Genomic DNA, 20,608 nt, shown 5'->3' on the forward strand with positions numbered 1-20,608 from the left:
TCATGCTTTCTCTCAGCATTTCTAATATCCTTTTTAATTTTACCTCTGAACTTTCTATATTCCTCCAAAGATTCTATAGTATTTAGCTGTCGGCATATGACATAAGCTTCCCTTTTTTTCTTTATCCTCCTCTATAAGTCCCTAGACATTGTTATTCCCACCCTTTTTCTGTAAGGGCACATGTTTGGTCTGAGCCCTCCGGATCTCCTCCTTGAATGCCTCCCATTGATCCGACACTGATTTACCTACAAGTAGCTGTTTCCAGTCCACTGTGGCGAAATCAGTCCTCAACTTAGCAAAGTTAGCTTTCCCCCAATTTGGGACTTTTATGCCTAGTCTATCCTTGTCCTTATCCATAACTCACTTGAATCAGACTGAATTATGGTCACTGGCATTCGAGTACTCTCCCACTAATACCCCTTCCACCTGCCCAGCTTCATTCCCCAAAACGAAAGCCAAAACCACCCCCTCCCACGGTGCCTTGGACTTGGCTGCACTCCAAAGGCACCATCACCCTCACCGGTGCTCAGAAGATAATTTCATTTGGAAAGTGAGATGGACTCATGAGGGGACTCCTGCACTACCTGCCTAGTGTTCTTATTCTGTCTGGTGCTCACCCACTTCCCTTCCACCTGCATGCTTTTAAGTTGCAGGGTGACCACCTCCTGAAACGTGCTACCCATGTAGCTCTCAGCCTCGTGTTTGCACCGTATTGACTCCAGCCGCGCTTAAGCTCCGAAACGCGGAGCTCGAGTACTTGAAGCTGGAGACACCGACTGCACACATGGTTGTCTAGGCTGTGCGAAGCAGCCAGGACTTCCCACTGCCAACCCTCTAATTAGACTTATCTGATTAAAATCTAATTAAAAAGAAAAAGAAAGAAGATACTTATCATTCAAACAGCCAAACAATTACCTGCCCGGACGAGGGCTGTGAGCTCCGCACCAGAAGCGAACTCCTCGCCTACCTCCGGCCATTCTGCTCCTCAGACGCCTGGCCTCCCGAACTCACTGAACTCTCTGGCCTCTCGGACTCACCGAGGTCAGGGCCGCTCGGGTTGGGGCCACTCGAGTCGTGGTCACTCGGCCCTCGGGTCGAGGCCGCTCAAGTCAGGGTCACTCGGCACTCGGGTCGGGACTGCTCGGCTCGGGGCTGCTCATGTGGGGGTCACTCAGCGCTCGGGTCAGGACTGCTCAGAGTCATCGAGGTCAGGGCCGCTCGACGCTCATGCCGGGGCTGCTCGGTGCTCGAATTTTAGTCCAATCCGACCGCTATGAAGCTAAATTGTCAAAAGGAATAAAGGGGATCGGGAAATTCAAATGCTTAAACCACTAAAACTACCAACACGTTGAAAATAGAGTTAAGATTAACAATGATCTCCCGTGCGCGTCTAAGAGCACTTCACGCACTGAGAGCATCATCTCAGTCCTAAATGGTCAACCACTTATGCTAAGACTGTGGCCCCTAGTTCTAGACTCTCAGCAGAGGCAACATCCTCCCAGAACCTACGCTGTCAAGCTCATTAACAATTTTGTATGTTTCAAAGAGATCACCTTTCATTTTTCTAAATTCTAGTGAATGTAGGCCTGATCTCCTCAATCTCTCCTCATAGAACAATCCCCCCATTCCAGGAATAAGAACAGAAGAAATAGGAGCAGGAGTAGGCTATTTGGCCCCTGAGCCTGCTCTGCCATTCAATAAGATCATGGCTGATCTGATCATGGGCTCAGCATCATTTCCCTGCCCGCTCCCCATAACCCTTCCCTCCCTTATTGCTCAAAAATCTGTCTATCTCTGCCTTAAGTATATTCAATGACCCCGCCTCCACAGCTCTCTGGGGCAGAGAATTCCATAGATTTACAACCCTCTGAGAGAAGAACTGGTGCAGCACATCCAGTGGGGGGCGGAGCCGGATCCCGGCGCTGAAAACAGTGCCGGGACCTCTGCACATGCACGCTAGATTGCCGGAGGCCGAAATTGCCCACTGCTGGAAATTGGGCACACCTTCCCTGTTTCTGATGATTTTACCGGCGCGGTGGATGCAGTGGCCTCTTGAGCGAAATTTCGCTCTTTGCCTCTTTTTTTCCAGCGGACCGGAAGTTGGTCATAATGGGAGATGGAAGTGGGGCGGTAAGTGGAAGTTCGGAGTCTAGAGGGGCGGAAGTTGGGGGTAGGCGGAGTGGCCACCGTTGTCAGTCATCAGTAATAGCGCTGATGACGTCATTACGGTGCCGCGTCACCACGGCTCTCCCCTTCACTTAAAGCGGAGAGCCTGCGTGATTTTTTAAGTTCGGTCCACTGGGCCACCTGGGAGGGTTAGGGTCAGGCCAACGGCCAGGCACCCAAGAGGGGGTGCCAGGCTGCTGGTTGGCGGCCTGGCCAAACCCAGGAGGCATAATTGTCGGCCCAACATGGCAGTCGGTCGACAAAAAAAATATGGTGGCAGCGGCAGTAGGTCCTCCCCTTTAATGGGAGCCACACCTCCATTTTTCAAGGACTACAGCCTCACTGCACCAGCCAAAAAAAGCAGCTTTTGGCACCGTTCAGCGGGGACAAGATTTTTGCCATCAGAATTTTGCCATCGGGGGGGTGGGGGAGGGGTGAACATCGGCGGTGTGCGATCTGATGACACACTTAGGATGGATCGGCAGCAGCGGAGCAGTGGCGGGGGAGCGGGTCACCACCGGGATACTGCAGGAGCACAATTTTCAAAATGGCAGCCATTACACTAAAAATCGGCAGCTATTCCACTCCAGAGCATGGCCGCCGGACAGGCCTTAAGGGAAGGGGTAATTACGGCCCCCCACATCTCCATATTTTATTCCATCTGCCATGTTCTTGCCCACTCACTTAACCTGTCTATATCCCTTTGCAGCCTCTTTGCATCCTCTTCACAGTTTACTTTGCCACTTAACTTTGTATTATCAGGAAACTTGGATACATTACATTCGGTCCCCTTATCTAAGTTATTAATGTAGATCGTAAATAGTTGAGGCCCAAGCGCTGATCCTTGTGGCACCCCACTTGTTATAGCCTGCCATCCCAAAAATGACCTGTTTGTTCCTACTCTCTGTTTTCTGTCTGTTAACCAATCCTCAATCCATTCTAATGCATTACCACCAATCTCATAACCTCTTATATGGCACCATATTGAATGCTTTTTGAAAATCTGAACACACTACATCCACTGGTTCCCCCTTGTCTACCCTGCGAGTTCCAACCTCCAAAAACTCTAACGGATTTGTCAAACATAATTTCCCTTTCATAAATCCGTGTTGACTCTGCCCAGTCATACTATGATTTTCTAAGTGCCCTGTTACCATATCCCTATTAATAGATTCTAACATTTTCCCTACGACTGATGTTAGGCTAACTGGCCTGTAATTCCCTTTTTTCTCTTTCCCTCCTTTCTTGAATAGCGGGGTTACATTTGCTACCTTCCAATCCGAGGGGACCATTTTAGAATCTAGGGAATTCTGGAAGATCACAACCAATGCATCCACTATCTCTGTAGCCACCTCTTTTAGAACCCTAGGAATGTAGGCCGTCAGGTCCAGGAGATTTGTTGACTTTTAGTTCCATTATTTTCTCCAGTACTATTTCTTTACTAATTCTAATTTCTTTAAGTTCCTTATTCTCGCTAGACCTTTGGTTCCCCACTATTTCCGGAATGTTTTTTTGTGACTTGTGCTGTGACGACAGATACAAACTATTAGTTTAATGTCTCTGCCATTTCCTTATTCCCCATTATAATTTATATTATTTCTGCATGTTTACTTTCACCAATCTTTTCCTTTTTACATACCTATAGAAGCTTTTACAGTCTGTTTTTATGTTTCTTGCTAATTTACTCATATTCTCTTCCTATATCAATTTCTTAACTTCATTTAATGTTCTCAATCTCATTTTCATTAATTTGCCTTATCTTTGTTTTTTCTCAATTAAAGACAATAATGGAGAATTTGAATCATAAACTTAACTTGAAGGTACGAGTGAAGTGCTTTAATGCATTACTTACTATAAGCCCACAAGAGCTGCTAGGAACAGGATGATGGCAGCAAGAATTGGGAGTACAATTATTGCTGTAGTCTCACTTGCAGTGTGGCTTTCTCCTGCACTGGTGTTCATTGGGTGTACCAATGCTCTTTGTCCTGAAAGATAATTCATTCTAATTAATTCCGCTGTTTTAATTCTAATTAATTTCGCTGCATTCAAATATGTCATGGTTTATTTTACAAAGAGACTTACTCTGTAACATTCCCTAAGAGCTATCTTCAAAATAATTGTTTGGCAAAAAGGTATTTTCCAGTATTTGTTTTACTTCTCTTGCATGAGTCTCAGTATAAAGAGGAAGATGAACGCAGAAACAACCAACAGGCGGAGGAGCATCATGAGTATTTGGTCATTGGGGTCAAATCACTCGGTTATGACTCCTAACCTCTTTTTGTGTCGGCCCAACAGATTGGAAAAAAAGAAAGAACTTGTATTTATACAGCACCTTTCATGACCTCAGGTCATCCCACAGTGCTCTACAGCCAATGAAGTACTTTTAAAGAGTAGTCACTACTGTAATTTAAGAAATCCGACAGTCAATTTGCACACAGCAAGCTCCCACAGACAGCAATGTGATAATGATCAGATAATCTGTTTTTATATGTAAGTTGAGGGATAAATATTGGCCAGGACTCCAAGGAGAACTCCCCTACTCTTCCAATAGTGGCATGGGATCTTTTATATCTACCTGAAAGGCCAAACGTCTCATCCGAAAGATGGCACCTCTAACAGTGTAGCTCCCCCTCGGTACTGCACTGGAAGTGTCAGTCTAGATTATGTGCTCAAGTGTCTGGAGTAGGATTTTAATACATGTGGAGGTGAGAGTGTGACCAACTGAACCACTACTGACTGACAGTTCCTGCTCCCACCCAACAAACATGGGTGATAGATGTTTGGAGGAGGCCATTGTGAGTGTGCATTAAAGGGATCCTCAGCTATAGTCCACAAAACGTGGATGTGGGTTCGGCACAGTTTTCTTTTTTCGCAGTTGCTTGAGGGCTTTGAGCTTTTACAGGCTTCTGGAAGTTTCAGCATGCAGCTTTAAACCAATGCTTCTGCCACTCACTGGTACAGCTCCTGGCACTACAAGTTCAACCGCCACATGGGGAAGATTCACATCCCTCCCAGATTGGCGAGTGGCCGATTGGGAGATCATCTAATGCTGGCAGATGGGTCAACTCATTTGAATTAATTGGAAAATAGCACGGACACCACTCTGACTCCTTTGGGTGAGGAGGCAGCTCACACTGCTTGGAAGTGACATCACCAAAATGGCCGGTCCTGGGCAGTGCCCTCATCAAGATGGGCACAGCAGCCAGGAAGTGACATTATCAAAAATGACCAGTCCCGGATGGTGCCCTCATCAAAATGGACGGTGCCAAGAAGTGACATGTTTGGGGCATTTGGTTGCCTGCCTTCTAGGATTGCCCTGGAGTCTCCAGGAATTAAAGACTAATCTCCAGGGGCTAGAACCTCCACTTTTGTACTTATTACCCAAAAATAGGCGTTATTTCCGTCGTGGGCGTTAAAAAAGGGTTTTCAGATCGCCGGCTTCTCGCCCATTCTCAAACCACCTAATCTCCACTTTTGAAAATGGGCGTTACCGCGAGCGATATAAAATGGACAGTAGCGTTAAATATTTTTGACCTTCTGCCGTAAAGAGTGGCCGTCCTTAGCAACGGCATGGCAACGCTCGATTCCCGCAATTCTGGAGGTCAAGGGTCACAATGACATGCGCAGAAGAGGAGACAGAGAGAGAGGGAGCTCAGAGGGACTGAAGGCATGGCTGCGTGTGGTGTGGCTGCTTTGGGAGGAAGGAGGGAGACTTCAGAGCTTCACAGCAAGTAGGCAAACAAAAATTAGCTGATACCAGCCACATATTTGACTGAATTTGGCCTATAATGGAAAGAGAGGAGGAGGCATCACAGCACGCTGTGGAGACTGACGCTGGAAAGAACAGCGAGGTGGGAGAGGTGCACATTGGAGGCCACAAAAAAGACAGGAGGTTCTCGGACGAGGCAAATGCCTCCCTCCTGCAGGAGGTCGAGTTATGCTGGGGTGATTTGACACAGGGAGGGCGTGGGAAGCCTACCCCAAAGGCCTACCGGAGGATATGGACCGAGATAGCAGAGGTGGTCTCGTCGGCGACCAACGAGGTGCGTGAGGGAAAACAATGCCGCAAACGATAGAACAACCTTTTGGGATCCACAAGAGTAAGTATTACATTGATTTACATGTACTTTTGTATTTATATAATTTGATTTGTAGCAGTCATAAGTGACTATCAGCAGATGTGAGCTTTTGCACTTTTACCGGGAATATTTTTCTCAAAGCCTGCGGTCACGGTGTACATCTTTAGGTAAAGAATGATAATAATCATAATAATCATGATTACATCTGCCGGTTATGTGTTGTATCAGTCTCTGTGACAGTACCTAGCAATGATATCACGCAATGATCTCATGCCATGTCGTCCTGTCACCTTTTACAGGAGAAGCTATCGACGATGAGGTCCGTGCAGAGGTGAACAGGTGGGGGGCCACCAGTTCCCAGCGATATCACTGAAATGGAGGAGCGGGTGCTCGCACTCGTGGGGAAGCACCCCCGGAGAGCCATGAATGCATCTGCAGACCCTGAAGTGATGCCACCTGAGTAAAGCTTACACCATTGCGTGATGTAAAGTCAATAGATGCCACACCCACTCATATCCGAGCAATCATATATGATAGATGATTTCTAAAATTGTCACAGAAATAATGCTGGTCTAATGAAAATCATTGCAATGCAAATGTGTTGATGGTCATGAAATGTGATGTCTGTGATGATTTTGACAGTGGTGATGCTTTTATCGTGTATATGCTGTGTGTTGCCCTAGCACCCACTTCTCCTCTAATAACCTCATTTGTGTTTTGCAACTCAGCCAGCAGTGTGGCCCCAGGCAAGACCACAGAGGCCAGAAGGTGGGGGCACGGGGCAGGAGTCATCGGACGATCCTACAGCTGCTGCTGAGGAGCTCCGATTCTCGCCCGTCAATCCGCTGGGTCTGTTCTCGACGGATGAGAGCGCGGACTTTGAAGAACCTGCATCGCCACGTTCCAGAAGACATTCCACGCCAAGGCTATCGAGTGGACCTCCAGTCATTCCCGCCTCCACTCTGGAGGTGCCAGCCCCAAGCACCTCGCCACAGGGCAGCCCATTTGTGCCCAGGACGCCGCCGACCCCGCAGAGGTCCCGTGGACGCGGCAGGTCTGTTCCACAAGCGCCACATGACAGCGGAGAGATGGTTCGGTGTCCAGGAGGACTGTAGACATTGGTGACCAGCTCATCGAAGCATTGGGGAGCATATCCCGACAGCCGGCTACCATGACCGAGTACATTCCGTGCATGGCTAAGTCCCTGGAGGCGATAGCCAGGAACACTGCTGCCACAGGCCTCCCTGTGCTCTCCGAGCGCGGCACTCCACCTCTAGGTTCCGCACCACCACTGCGAACAACAGATGGGAGCAAGGACCAATATCCTGCTTCTGCATCAGCGAATGTTGCCCCCTCGGCATCCCCAGTTCCCGTACCTGTGCAACGACCACATCTGCCTTCATCCCCCCCCAATGAGGCACCGCCTGAGGAGCTCCTCAGCCAGGCGCCATGGAGCAAGGAGGGAAAGGGGTAGAGGTGGGGAAAAGGAGAGCGGGGAAGGAAAGTGAGGTGCATGTGCTCAGGTGATGGCTGTGTTATATCTCAATCAGGGTGTATGCAATTTGTTGCAATGTATGGGGGCTGGGGACCACGCTCCTGCTTTGCCTTTGTATTCTGTATTGCCGAACATGTTGAACATGTGATTGATATCAATGGTGGAAAAAGTTGGGTGTTATTGGCTGTGTTACTTGTTGTTATATATGTATACTTGTATTTGCTCTGTACATCCACCAGAGGGCTCATCCCCTGGAGCCCTAAGTGATCCCATAATCCCTTGGGAGCACAGGTATTTAAGGAGGCCTCACAGGTTGGAGAGGTACTCTGGAGACCTGCAATAAAAGACTAAGGTCACACTTTACTTTGAGCTCACAGTGTTCAGTCTGACTCTTTCTCCATACACAAAAACTGGCGACGAGATACAGATAGCGAACCCAAAGATGCAGAGAACAGTAGGCATCCTGGAGAAATTCTCAGAGGGAGATGATTGGGAAACTTTTGTGGAGCGACTCGACCAATACTTCGTGGCCAACGAGCTAGATGGGGAAGAGAGCGCTGCCAAACGAAGGGTGATCCTCCTCACCGTCTGTGGGGCACCAACGTATGGCCTCATGAAGAATCTGCTCACTCCATCGAAACCCACGGAGAAATCGAACGACGATTTGTGCACACTGAGCCGAGAACATTTGAACCCAAAGGAAAGCATTCTGATGGCGAAGTACTGGTTCCACACCTAAAAATGGTCTGAAAGCCAGGAAGTGGCGAATTATGTCGCCGAGCTAAGATGCTTGCAGGACATTGCGAATTTGAAGGACATTTGGAGCACATGCTCAGAAACTTTTTCATACTTGACATTGGCCACAAAACCATACTTCGCAAACTTTTGACTGTAGAGACTCCAACCTTGAGTAAGGCCATAGCGATAGCCCAGGCGTTCATTGCCACCAGTGATAATACGAAGCAAATTTCTCAGCACACAAGTGCTGCTACAAGTACTGTGAACAAAGTGATGTTGCTTTTGAATCGTAACGTACAGGGCAGGTCACAAATACGTCCGCAGATGTCTCAGAGTCCACCACCAAGGGGGATGAATGCAAGGCCATTAACACCTTGTTGGCGCTGCTGGCATGATCATCATTTCCATTCATGCCGATTCAAAGGGTACGTTTGCAAGGGCTGTGGAACAATGGGACACCTCCAACGAGTGTGCAGGCGAGCTGCAAAGCCTGTTAAACCTGCAAACCACCATGTTGTAGAGGAGGACAGATCCATGGAGGATCACAATGAACCAGAACCTCAGATTGTGGAGGCAGAGGTACATGGGATGCACACATTCACCACGAATTGTCCCCCGATAATGCTGAATGTTGAACTAAATTGACTCCCGGTGTCAATGCAGCTGGACACGGGCGCGAGCCAGTCCATCATGGGCAAAAAGACTTTCGAAAGGTTGTGGTGCAACAAGGCCTCACGGCCAGTCTTAACTCCAGTTCGCACGAAACTAATAACTTACACGAAAGAACTGATTCCTGTTATCGGCAGTGCTACTGTAAAGGTCTCCTAGAATGGAGTGGTGCACAAGCTACCACTCTGGGTGGTACCGGGCGATGGTCCCACGCTGCTCGGCAGGAGCTGACTGGAAAAGACACGCTGGAACTGGGACGATGTCCGAGCGCTATCGCCCACTGACGACACTTCGTGTGCCTAGGTCTTGACCAAATTTCCTTCACTGTTCGAACCAGGCATCGGGAAATTCCAAGGAGCAAAAGTGCAGATCTACCTAATTCCGGGGGCGCGACCCATCCATCATAAGGCGAGAGCAGTACCATAAATGATGAGAGAAAGAGTACAGATTGAGCTAGACCGGCTGCAAAGAGAGGGCATCATTTCCCCGATCGAGTTCAATGAGTGGGCCAGTCCTGTCGTCCAAGTCCTCAAGGGAAACGGCACTGTCAGAATCTGTGGTGATTACAAAGTAACTATCAATCATTTCTCCCTGCAGGACCAATACACACTACCAAAGGCTAACGACCTCTTTGCAATGCTGACGGGAGGAAAGACATTCACGAAGCTGGATCTGACTTCAGGCTACATGACGCAGGAACTGGAGGAATCATCGAAGGCCCTCACCTGCATCAACACGTACAAAGGTCATTTTGTTTATAACAGATGCCCGTTTGGAATCCGATTGGCGGCGGCGATATTCCAGAGAAACATGGAAAGCTTACTGAAGTCGGTCCCGCACACCGTGGTCTTCCAGGATGACATCTTGGTCACGGGTTGGAACACAGTCGAGCATCTGCAGAAACTGGAGGAGGTTCTTAGTGGACTCAACCGTGTGGGACTCAGGTTAAAACGCGTGGTGCTTTTTCCTGGCGCCTGAATTGGAGTTCCTGGGAAGAGGATTGCGGCGGACGGCATCAGGCCCACCAACGCGAAGACGGAGGCAATGGAGAACGCAGCGAGGCCACAGAACGTGATGGATTGCGTTCGTTTCTGGGACTCCTGAACTACTTTAGTAACTTCTTACCGGGTCTCAGCACACTGTTAGAACCACTGCATGTCTTACTACGAAAACGGGAGGAATGGGTTTGGGGCAAAAGCCAAGCCTTTGTAAAAGCAAGAAAATTGTTATGCTCAAACAAATTGCTTGTGTTGTATGATCCATGTAAGCGTTTGGTACTCGCATGTGATGCGTCATCATATGGCGTCGGGTGTGTATTGCAACAAGCTAATGATTTCGGGAAACTGCAACTAGTTGCTTATGCATCCAGGAGTCTGTCTAAGTCTGAGAGAGCATACAGCACAATTGAGAAAGAAGCGATAGCGTGCGTCTATGGGTAAAGAAAATGCATCAATACCTGTTTGGACTAAAATTCGAATTGGCCACTTATATCCCTGTTCTCCAAGAGTAAAGGGATTAATACCAATGCATTGGCCCACATCCAGAGATGGGCGCTCACATTGTCCGCATACAATTACGCCATCCGCCACAGGCCAGGCACAGAAAACTGCGCCGATGCTCCCAGTAGGCTGCCATTGCCCACCACGGGGGTGGAAAAGGCGCAGCCCGCAGATCTAGCCATGGTTATGGAAGCATTTGAGAGTGAGCAATCACCCGTCACTGCCTGGCATATCAAAACCTGGACAAGCCAGGACCCCTTATTATCTCTAGTCAAAAGCTGTGTGCTTCATGGGAGCTGGTCCAGTGTCCCAATGGAAATGCAGGAAGAGATAAAGCCGGTCCAGCGGCACAAAGATGAAATGACTGTACAGGCAGACTGCCTTCTGTGGGGCAATCGAGTAGTGGTCCCCAAGAAGGGCAGAGACACCTTCATCAATGACCTCCACAGTACCCACCCAGGCATCATAGTGATGAAAGCGATAGCCAGATCTCATGCATGATGGCCTGGTATCTATGCGGAATTAGAGTCCTGCGTTCACAGATGTAATACACGCTCGCAGTTAAGCAATGTACCCAGGGAGGCGCCATTAAGTTTATGGTCTTGGCCCTCCAAACCATTGTCTAGGGTACATATCGACTATGCAGGCGCATTCTTGGGTAAAATATTCCTTGTGGTTGTAGACGCGTACTCCAAGTGGATTGAATGTGAGATAATGTCGGTTAGTATGTCTGCTGCCACTGCTGAAAGCCTGCCAGCCATGTATGCCATACACGGCCTACCCGATGTCCTGGTGAGCGACAACAGGCCATAGAAACATAGAAACATAGAAAATAGGTGCAGGAGCAGGCCATTCAGCCCTTCTAGCCTGCACCGCCATTCAATGAGTTCATGGCTGAACATGAAACTTCAGTACCCCCTTCCTGCTTTCTCGCCATACCCCTTGATCCCCCGAGTAGTAAGGACTTCATCTAACTCCCTTTTGAATATATTTAGTGAATTGGCCTCAACTACTTTCTGTGGTAGAGAATTCCACAGGTTCACCACTCTCTGGGTGAAGAAGTTTCTCCTCATCTCGGTCCTAAATGGCTTATCCCTTATCCTTAGACTGTGACCCCTGGTCTGGACTTTCCCAACATTGGGAACATTCTTCCTGCATCCAACCTGTCCAAACCCGTCAGAATTTTAAACATTTCTATGAGGTCCCCTCTCACTCTTCTGAACTCCAGTGAATACAAGCCCAGTTGGTCCAGTTTTTCTTGATAGGTCAGTCCCACCATCCCGGGAATCAGTCTGGTGAATCTTCGCTGCACTCCCTCAATAGCAAGAACGTCCTTCCTCAAGTTAGGAGACCAAAACTGTACACAATACTCCAGATGTGGCCTCACCAAGACCCTATACAACTGTAGCAACACCTCCCTGCCCCTGTACTCAAATCCCCTCGCTATGAAGGCCAACATGCCATTTGCTTTCTTAACCGCCTGCTGTACCTGCATGCCAACCTTTAATGACTGATGTACCATGACACCCAGGTCTCGCTGCACCTTCCCCCTTCCTAATCTGTCACCATTCAGATAATAGTCTGTCTCTCTGTTTTTACCACCAAAGTGGATAACCTCACATTTATCCACATTATACTTCATCTGCCATGCATTTGCCCACTCACCTAACCTATCCAAGTCACTCTGCAGCCTCATAGCATCCTCCTCGCAGCTCACACTGCCACCCAACTTAGAGTCATCCGCAAATTTGGAGGTACTACATTAAATCCCCTCGTCGAAATCATTAATGTACAATGTAAACAGCTGGGGCCCCAGCACAGAACCTTGCGGTACCCCACTAGTCACTGCCTGCCATTCTGAAAAGTACCCATTTACTCCTACTCTTTGCTTCCTGTCTGACAACCAGTTCTCAATCCACGTCAGCACACTACCCCCAATCCCATGTGCTTTAACTTTGCACATTAATCTCCTGTGTGGGACCTTGTCGAAAGCCCTTCTGAAAGTCCAAATATACCACATCAACTGGTTCTCCTTTGTCCACTTTACTGGAAGCATCCTCAAAAAATGCCAGAAGATTTGTCAAGCATGATCTCCCTTTCACAAATCCATACTGACTTGGACCTATCATGTCACCATTTTCCAAATGCGCTGCTATGACATCCTTAATAATTGATTCCATCATTTTACCCACTACTGAGGTCAGGCTGACCGGTCTATAATTCCCTGCTTTCTCTCTCCCTCCTTTTTTAAAAAGTGGGGTTACATTGGCTACCCTCCACTCCATAGGAACTGATCCAGAGTCAATGGAATGTTGGAAAATGACTGTCAATGCATCAGCTATTTCCAAGGCCACCTCCTTAAGTACTCTGGGATGCAGTCCATCAGGCCCTGGGGATTTATCGGCCTTCAATCCCATCAATTTCCCCAACACAATTTCCCGACTAATAAAGATTTCCCTCAGTTCCTCCTCCTTACTAGACCCTCTGACCCCTTTTATATCCGGAAGGTTGTTTGTGTCCTCCTTAGTGAATACTGAACCAAAGTACTTGTTCAATTGGTCTGCCATTTCTTTGTTCCCTGTTATGACTTCCCCTGATTCTGACTGCAGGGGACCTACGTTTGTCTTTACTAACCTTTTTCTCTTTACATACCTATAGAAACTTTTGCAATCCGCCTTAATGTTCCCTGCAAGCTTCTTCTCGTACTCCATTTTCCTTGCCCTAATCAAACCCTTTGTCCTCCTCTGCTGAGTTCTAAATTTCTCCCAGTCCCCAGGTTCGCTGCTATTTCTGGCCAATTTGTATGCCACTTCCTTGGCTTTAATACTATCCCTGATTTCCCTTGATAGCCACGGTTGAGCCACCTTCCCTTTTTTATTTTTATGCCAGACAAGAATGTACAATTGTTGTAATTCATCCATGCGGTCTCTAAATGTCTGCCATTGCCCATCCACAGTCAACCCCTTAAGTATCATTCGCCAATCTATCTTAGCCAATTCACGCCTCATACCTTCAAAGTTACCCTTCTTTAAGTTCTGGACCATGGTCTCTGAATTAACTGTTTCATTCTCCATCCTAATGCAGAATTCCACCATATTATGGTCACTCTTCCCCAAGGGGCCTCGCACAATGAGATTGTTAATTAATCCTCTCTCATTACACAACACCCAGACTAAGATGGCCTCCCCCCTAGTTGGTTCCTCGACATATTGGTCCAGAAAACCATCCCTTATGCACTCCAGGAAATCCTCCTCCACCGTATTGCTTCCAGTTTGGCTAGCCCAATCTATGTGCATATTAAAGTCACCCATTATAACTGCTGCACCTTTATTGCACGCACCCCTAATTTCCTGTTTGATGCCCTCCCCAACATCACTACTACTGTTTGGAGGTCTGTACACAACTCCCACTAATGTTTTTTGCCCTTTGGTGTTCTGCAGCTCTACCGATATAGATTCCACATCATCCAAGCTAATGTCTTTCCTAACTATTGCATTAATCTCCTCTTTAACCAGCAATGCTACCCCACTTCCTTTTCCTTTTATTCTATCCTTCCTGAATGTTGAATACCCCTGGATGTTGAGTTCCCAGCCCTGATCATCCTGGAGCCACGTCTCTGTAATCCCAATCACATCATATTTGTTAACATTTATTTGCACAGTTAATTCATCCACCTTATTGCGGATACTCCTTGTATTAAGACACAAAGCCTTCAGGCTTGCTTTTTTAACACCCTTTGTCCTTTTAGAATTTTGCTGAACAGTGGCCCTTTTTTTTCTTTGCCTTGGATTTCTCTGCCCTCCACTTTTCCTCATCTCCTTTCTGTCTTTTGCTTTTGCCGCATTTTTGTCTCCCTCTGTCTCCCTGCATAGGTTCCCATCCCCCTGCAATATTAGTTTAACTCCTCCCCAACAGCACTAGCAAACACTCCCCCTAGGACATTGGTTCCGGTCCTGCCCAGGTGCAGACCGTCCGGTTTGTACTGGTCCCACCTCCCCCAGAACCGGTTCCAATGCCCCAGGAATTTGAATCCCTCCCTGCTGCACCACTGCTCAAGCCACGTATTCATCTGTGCTATCCTGCGATTCCTACTCTGACTAGCACGTGGCACTGGTAGCAATCCTGAGATTACTACTTTTGAGGTCCTACTTTTTAATTTAGCTCCTTGCTCCTTAAATTCTTTTCGTAGGACCTCATCCCTTTTTTTACCTATGTCATTGGTACCAATGTGCACCACGACAACTGGCTGTTTTCCCTCCCATTTCAAAATGTCCTGCACCCGCTCCGAGACATCCTTGACCCTTGCACCAGGGAGGCAACATACCATCCTGGCATCTCGGTTGCGGCCGCAGAAACGCCTATCTATTCCCCTCACCATCGAATCCCCTATCACTATCGCGCTCCCAATCTTTTTCCTGCCTTTCTGTGCAGCAGAGCCAGCCACAGTGCCATGAACTTGGCTGCTGCTGCCCTCCCCTGATGAGTCATCCCCCTCAACAGTACTCAAAGCAGTGTATCTGTTTTGCAGGGGGATGACCACAGGGGACCCCTGCACTATCTTTCTTGCACTGCTCTTCCTGCTGGCCTTCCATTCCCTATCTGGCTGTGGACCCTTCTCCTGCGGTAAGACCAACTCACTACACGTGATACTCACGTCATTCTCAGCATCGTGGATGCTCCAGAGTGAATCCACCCTCAGCTCCAATTCCACAACGTGGACCATCAAGAGCTCGAGGCGGATACACTTCCCACACACGTAGCGCCCAGGGACACCAGAAGTGTCCCCGAGTTCCCACATGGTACAGGTGGAGCATATCACGTGACCGAGCTCTCCTTAGATACACTTAAATTGGTAGTAACAATGCTAAAGTTCACTTACTGATATAAAAAATAAAAAGAAAAGCTACTCACCAATCACCAGCCAATCACTTACCCCATTGGCTATGACGTCACTTTTTGATTCCTTTCTACTTCTATTTTGCTTTCTCTCCCGCTGTAGCTGCACCGGTACGCCTTTTATAGGCCGCTCCCCTCTCACCAACTGCCGCTGGCTCTCGATCTCCAACTGGGCTTTTGATAGGTTGCTCCCCTCTCACCAACTGCCGCTGGCTCTCGATCTCGCGCTGGGCCTTTTATAGGTCGCTCCCCTCTCACCAACTGCCGCTGGCTCTCGATCTCCCGCTGGGCCTTTTATAGGTCGCTCCCCTCTCACCAACTGCCATGTTTTACCAGTGCTGAGTTCAAAGAATTCATGACCCGCAACGTGATCAAACATGTCTGATCTGCCTCGTTTATACAAGCGTCCAGTGGTCAGGCAGAGAGAGAAGTGCAAACCATCAGGCAAGGTTTGAAGAGGGTAACTGAAGGCTCACTGCAGACTCGTCTATCCTGAGTCCTGCTTAGCTACCTCATGAAACCCCATTCACTCACTGGGATCTCACCTGCTGAACTGCTCATGAAAAGAGCACTTAAGACAAGGCTCTCGTTAGTTCATCTTGATCTACATGAACAGGTAGCGAGCAGGCGGCTTCAACAAAGTGCATACAATGATAGCGCAAATGTGTCATGCGAGATTGAAATCAATGATCCTGTATTTGTATTAAATTATGGTCAAGGTCCCAAGTGGCTTCCCAGCACTGTCATGGCCAAAGAGGGGAGCAGGGTGTTTCGGGTCAAACTTTCAAATGGACTCATTCACCGGAAACACTTGGACCAAATCAAACTCAGATTCACGGACTATCCTGAGCAACCCACCTTGGACCCTACCTTTTTTAATCCCCCAACATACACACCAGTGGCAACCGGCACCATGGTTGACCACAAAGCAGAACCCATCATCCACAGCAACCCAACAGGGCCAAAACACACCAGGCAGCTCAGCAAGGACAGCTGCATATCAGCCCAGAGAGGGCTTAACAAATGATTCAACACCAGCAGCTGTCGCACCGAGATGATCAACCAGGGCAAGAAGGGCCCCAGATCGACTCACATTGTAAATAGTTACACAATTGACTTTGGGGGCGGGGATTGTTATTATATATGTAAACTTGTATTTACTCTGTACAGCCACCAGAGAGCTCATCTCCTGGAGTCCCAAGGAATCCCATAATCCCATGGAAGCACAGTTATTTAAGGAGGCTTCACAGGTTGGTGAGGCACTCTGGAGACCTCCAATAAAAGACTAAGGTCACACTTTACTTTGAGCTCACAGTGTTCAGTCTGACTTTTTCTCCATACACAATACTTATGATTTCAGACCAATGTTGGTATTAAACTTTTGTTATTGAACATAACCTTGTTGCGCATTGTCTCAGATAGCTGGACCATTACACACTGGTGATTCCTTACCATGAAAGGGTTAAATACAACTTAACATCAATCACCGTGAACTTTAACTGGCACCAAGGTGATGGGCACCATTGATGTCTGAGCTGTGCACACACAGAAGTGTGTCAGCGTTGTCACTGACATCAGCGCTCTTTCAGGCAAATCTTTCAGATATCAGCTCCTCATGTAAGAGTGGGATTTAATAAATGCCACCACACCACTGCCGTTCGTTCCAGCTAGTTCTACTTTTTGTGGCCGTTTTTTTGAGTGAGCGATATTGTGGGCGATATGTGTGCGAGGTGGTGAAATTTACGATGGGCGATCTCCATGGCTGCTAGTTTGGGTAAATATGCTCTTTACGGCAAAAAACAGTGGGTGGGCGTTAATATTGAATCTCGGCATTAATTCTGGGCAGAAAGTTACGCTGAGCGATATTAAGGACGTTGATTTTGTTCATTCTGCTGATTCCGCCCCAAAAAAGTGGGCGGGCGATAATACTTTTTCCCGGCATTAAGCACACGGGGAAAGTAACGCTTGGTGATAAGTTTCCTGGAAAAGCCCGTCAGTTTCCATTTTGTGCCAAAATGGGAGATATCTGGGTGTTATACATCATTTCAGCGGGAAAATGAACATTAAGTGGGCGTTAAGCATGCAAAAAAAGTAGAGGTTCTAGCCCCAGGACACTGGTGCGAGCAAAAGCCCAAGAAAAAACATCGGGGCATTAAAAAAAAGTTTTTTTTTGTCATTTCCTTTGAACACTTTCATTTATTGTAAAAATATTGGAGATGGGGGATAAAAAGGCTTTTTGACCAGATGGGGTGGTTGGAGGTGAGAGGTCATGTGATGAAACATCTAGGAATACATCCAATCAGATTTGGCAACCCCAGCTCCATTCCAAAATCAGCCTTACCGATTGTCGATCTCTTACTTGCTGTTCGAGTATGCCCAGGGTTACCAGAGGGAAAACCCCACCCCCAATTCACATCTGGAACTCAAATATCAAGGGCAGGCTGGTGCACATCTGAGTGAATCGACCTTCTAAGTGACCCCTTGCGCAGGTACTGAAGAATGTAGCATAAATAAGTAGAATAACAACTTGCATTTATATGGCGCCTTTAACACAGTAAAACATCCCAAGGCGCTTTGTGGGAATGTTATAAGACAAAATTTGTCAATGAATCACAAATGGAGATATTTGGACAGATGACAAAAAGCTTGGTCAAAGAGGTAGGATTTAAGGAGGGTCTTAAAGGAAGAGAGAGAGAACTAGAGAGGCAGAGAGGTTTAGGGAGGGAATTCGCGAGCTTAGGGCCCAGGAACTGAAGGCACGGCTGCCAATGGTGGAGCGATGAAAATCGAGGATGTTCAAGAGGCCAGAATTGGATAAAAGGTAGGCTTATCTACCTTTGGGCATTAATATAATTCCCCAAGATGTTATTTACATATACAGGAAATTTCTGTCCACTCCTGTGGATCCTTCGGACATATTGAACATCTTTAAATAAAAGGACCTGTCAAGCAGCACTGCGCATTGGAAGAGTCATTGAGTGGGGGGTTGCAGACGTGTGCCCCTGGTTCCAACGTGTTGGGTTCCTGATTTCAGCGACACCACAGGGTAGATGGGAAAGTAGCATGGCGGGGGAGTGGGGCGGGTGGGGGGGGGGGGGGCTGGTGATGGAGAGAGTAATTTCTGGGCCACCTTTGTGCACTTTCTAGAAACTAGTTTCAAAGCAGCATTGTGGAAACATGGGTGTAGAAGTCTCTCAGCCATCAATGGGGCACAGCCCAAGAAGACAAGATTGGGTGAGATAGAAAAATATCTTAAACGGGAACAAGTATTACTTATATCTTGCATTAGAGGAGCACTTTCTATTAGTATCTGCCATGGTTCACGGGTAGCACTCTTGCCTCTGACTCAGAAGGTTGTGGATTCAAGTCCCACCCCAGAGACTTGAGCACAAAAATCTAGGCTGATGCTGCTGTCTTTCAGATGAGACATTGAATCAAGACACGGTCTGTCCTCTCAGGTGGACATGTTCGGCTGGATTTTCAGGTGCTTTGCGACCAGGTTTTTGCGGCGGTTTGACCCTTTGTGGCGAAAACCTGGTTGCTAAGCCCGGTCGCGATCATTGGTTCCTTGTTTGCAGCGGCGCTTGGAAGCACCGCTGGGGAGAGCTGCGGCGGATGTGTAATGACTCAGATTGTGTTACCGTCTGAGTTTCGGCACTCACCCGACCTGTACACCGCACCCAGAAGACCGCCAAGTAAAACCTAGTGGTGGAGCCCTGCCAGCAGCGGTAAGTTAGAAAACCTGAAAAAAAGGTAAGTTAAAGTTTTTTTTGGTTTTTTTTGTAGTGATTTGTTAGGTAAGGGTCGTGGTAATTTTTGGGGGACTTTTTTCCCCCTCCCAAGGCCTCTCTCGCAGCGCTCCTAGCTCCGCACTAAAGTTGGCGAGGATCGTGTTTTTGCGCAAATAATTGTGCAACACCTTCCTTTGCGATGCGACCCCAAAGGCCAAAAGTTAGGCCTGAAATCATTAACGCTGCGAAAACGGTAATTTTCATGTATCACTTAAGTTTCCACCCAAAAACGGAGACACCCGAAAATCCAGCCCAAAAGGCCCCATTTCAAAGAAGAGCAGGGAATTCTCCCCGGTGTCCTGGAGCCAATATTTATACCTCAACCAAATTCACTAAAACAGATTATCTGGTCATTATCACATTGCTGTATGTAGGATCTTACTGAGCACAGTTTTGACTGCCGCATTTCCAACATTGCAACAGTGGCTACACTTTAAAAGTACTTCATTGACTGTAAAGCGCTTTAGGATATCCTAAGGTTGTGAAAGGCACTAAATAAATGCAAGTTATTTCTTTATTCTAAATCCCATGTAATGGAATACACTGCACGAGCAGTGGATTTAAATGTCATTTTCTGACCTTGTGCTCCCATTAGAGAACTGCTCCCACCAGGATTGAAAATTGGAGATTCAGGCGTGTGCTGTGCATGATTTTCCGACCATTAATTTAAATGGTTGGGAATTTATACAAAGCATATGTGCAGATTTCTGACATGCATTCCTGGAACAGTGTTCCCTGCCAGAAATGCAAGGTCAGAGCATGATCCCTTTACTATTAATTTTAACAGAGATGGGGGAAATCGGAGCACACATATTCCGCAGGGTAGAATTTTAGCAGCACAATGTGGTAATTTAAGGCTATGATTAATGCAGAGATAAATGTCCCATATACATGGATTAAACACATCACTTGAGACAGTTATTGAAGGGAAGAAAGATTAAGTTAAACTGAAGCAATGCTAAATTGTAACATGGTGTACACAAACGGTATGAATAGGCCACACCTGGAGTACTGCGTGCAGTTTTAGTCACCTTACTTAAGGAAGGATATACTAGCCTTGGAGGGGGTACAGAGACGATTCACTAGGCTGATTCCGGAGATGAGGGGGCTACCTTATGATAATAGATTGAATAGACTGGGTCTTTACTCGTTGGAGTTCAGAAGGATGAGGGGTGATCTTATAGAAACATTTAAAATAATGAAAGGGATAGACAAGATAGAGGCAGAGAGATTGTTTCCACTGGTCAGGGAGACTAGAACTAGGGAGCACAATCT

The 20,608-nt window shown here is 47.4% G+C and overlaps 1 protein-coding gene across 1 annotated transcript in view; it reads right to left on the minus strand.

Moving 5' to 3' along the window:
• LOC139242360 (uncharacterized) overlaps positions 1 to 20,608 on the minus strand; it is a 74,497-nt gene that overhangs the window by 11,726 nt on the left and 42,163 nt on the right. Inside the window, exon 5 of the mRNA XM_070870338.1 lies at positions 4,019 to 4,151. Coding sequence (XP_070726439.1) covers positions 4,019 to 4,151 — 133 coding nt within the window. The remainder of the gene's footprint in view (positions 1 to 4,018; positions 4,152 to 20,608) is intronic.

The sequence above is a fragment of the Pristiophorus japonicus genome, chromosome 1 (assembly GCF_044704955.1).
Source record: "Pristiophorus japonicus isolate sPriJap1 chromosome 1, sPriJap1.hap1, whole genome shotgun sequence".
NCBI classification, from domain to species: Eukaryota; Metazoa; Chordata; class Chondrichthyes; family Pristiophoridae; genus Pristiophorus; species Pristiophorus japonicus.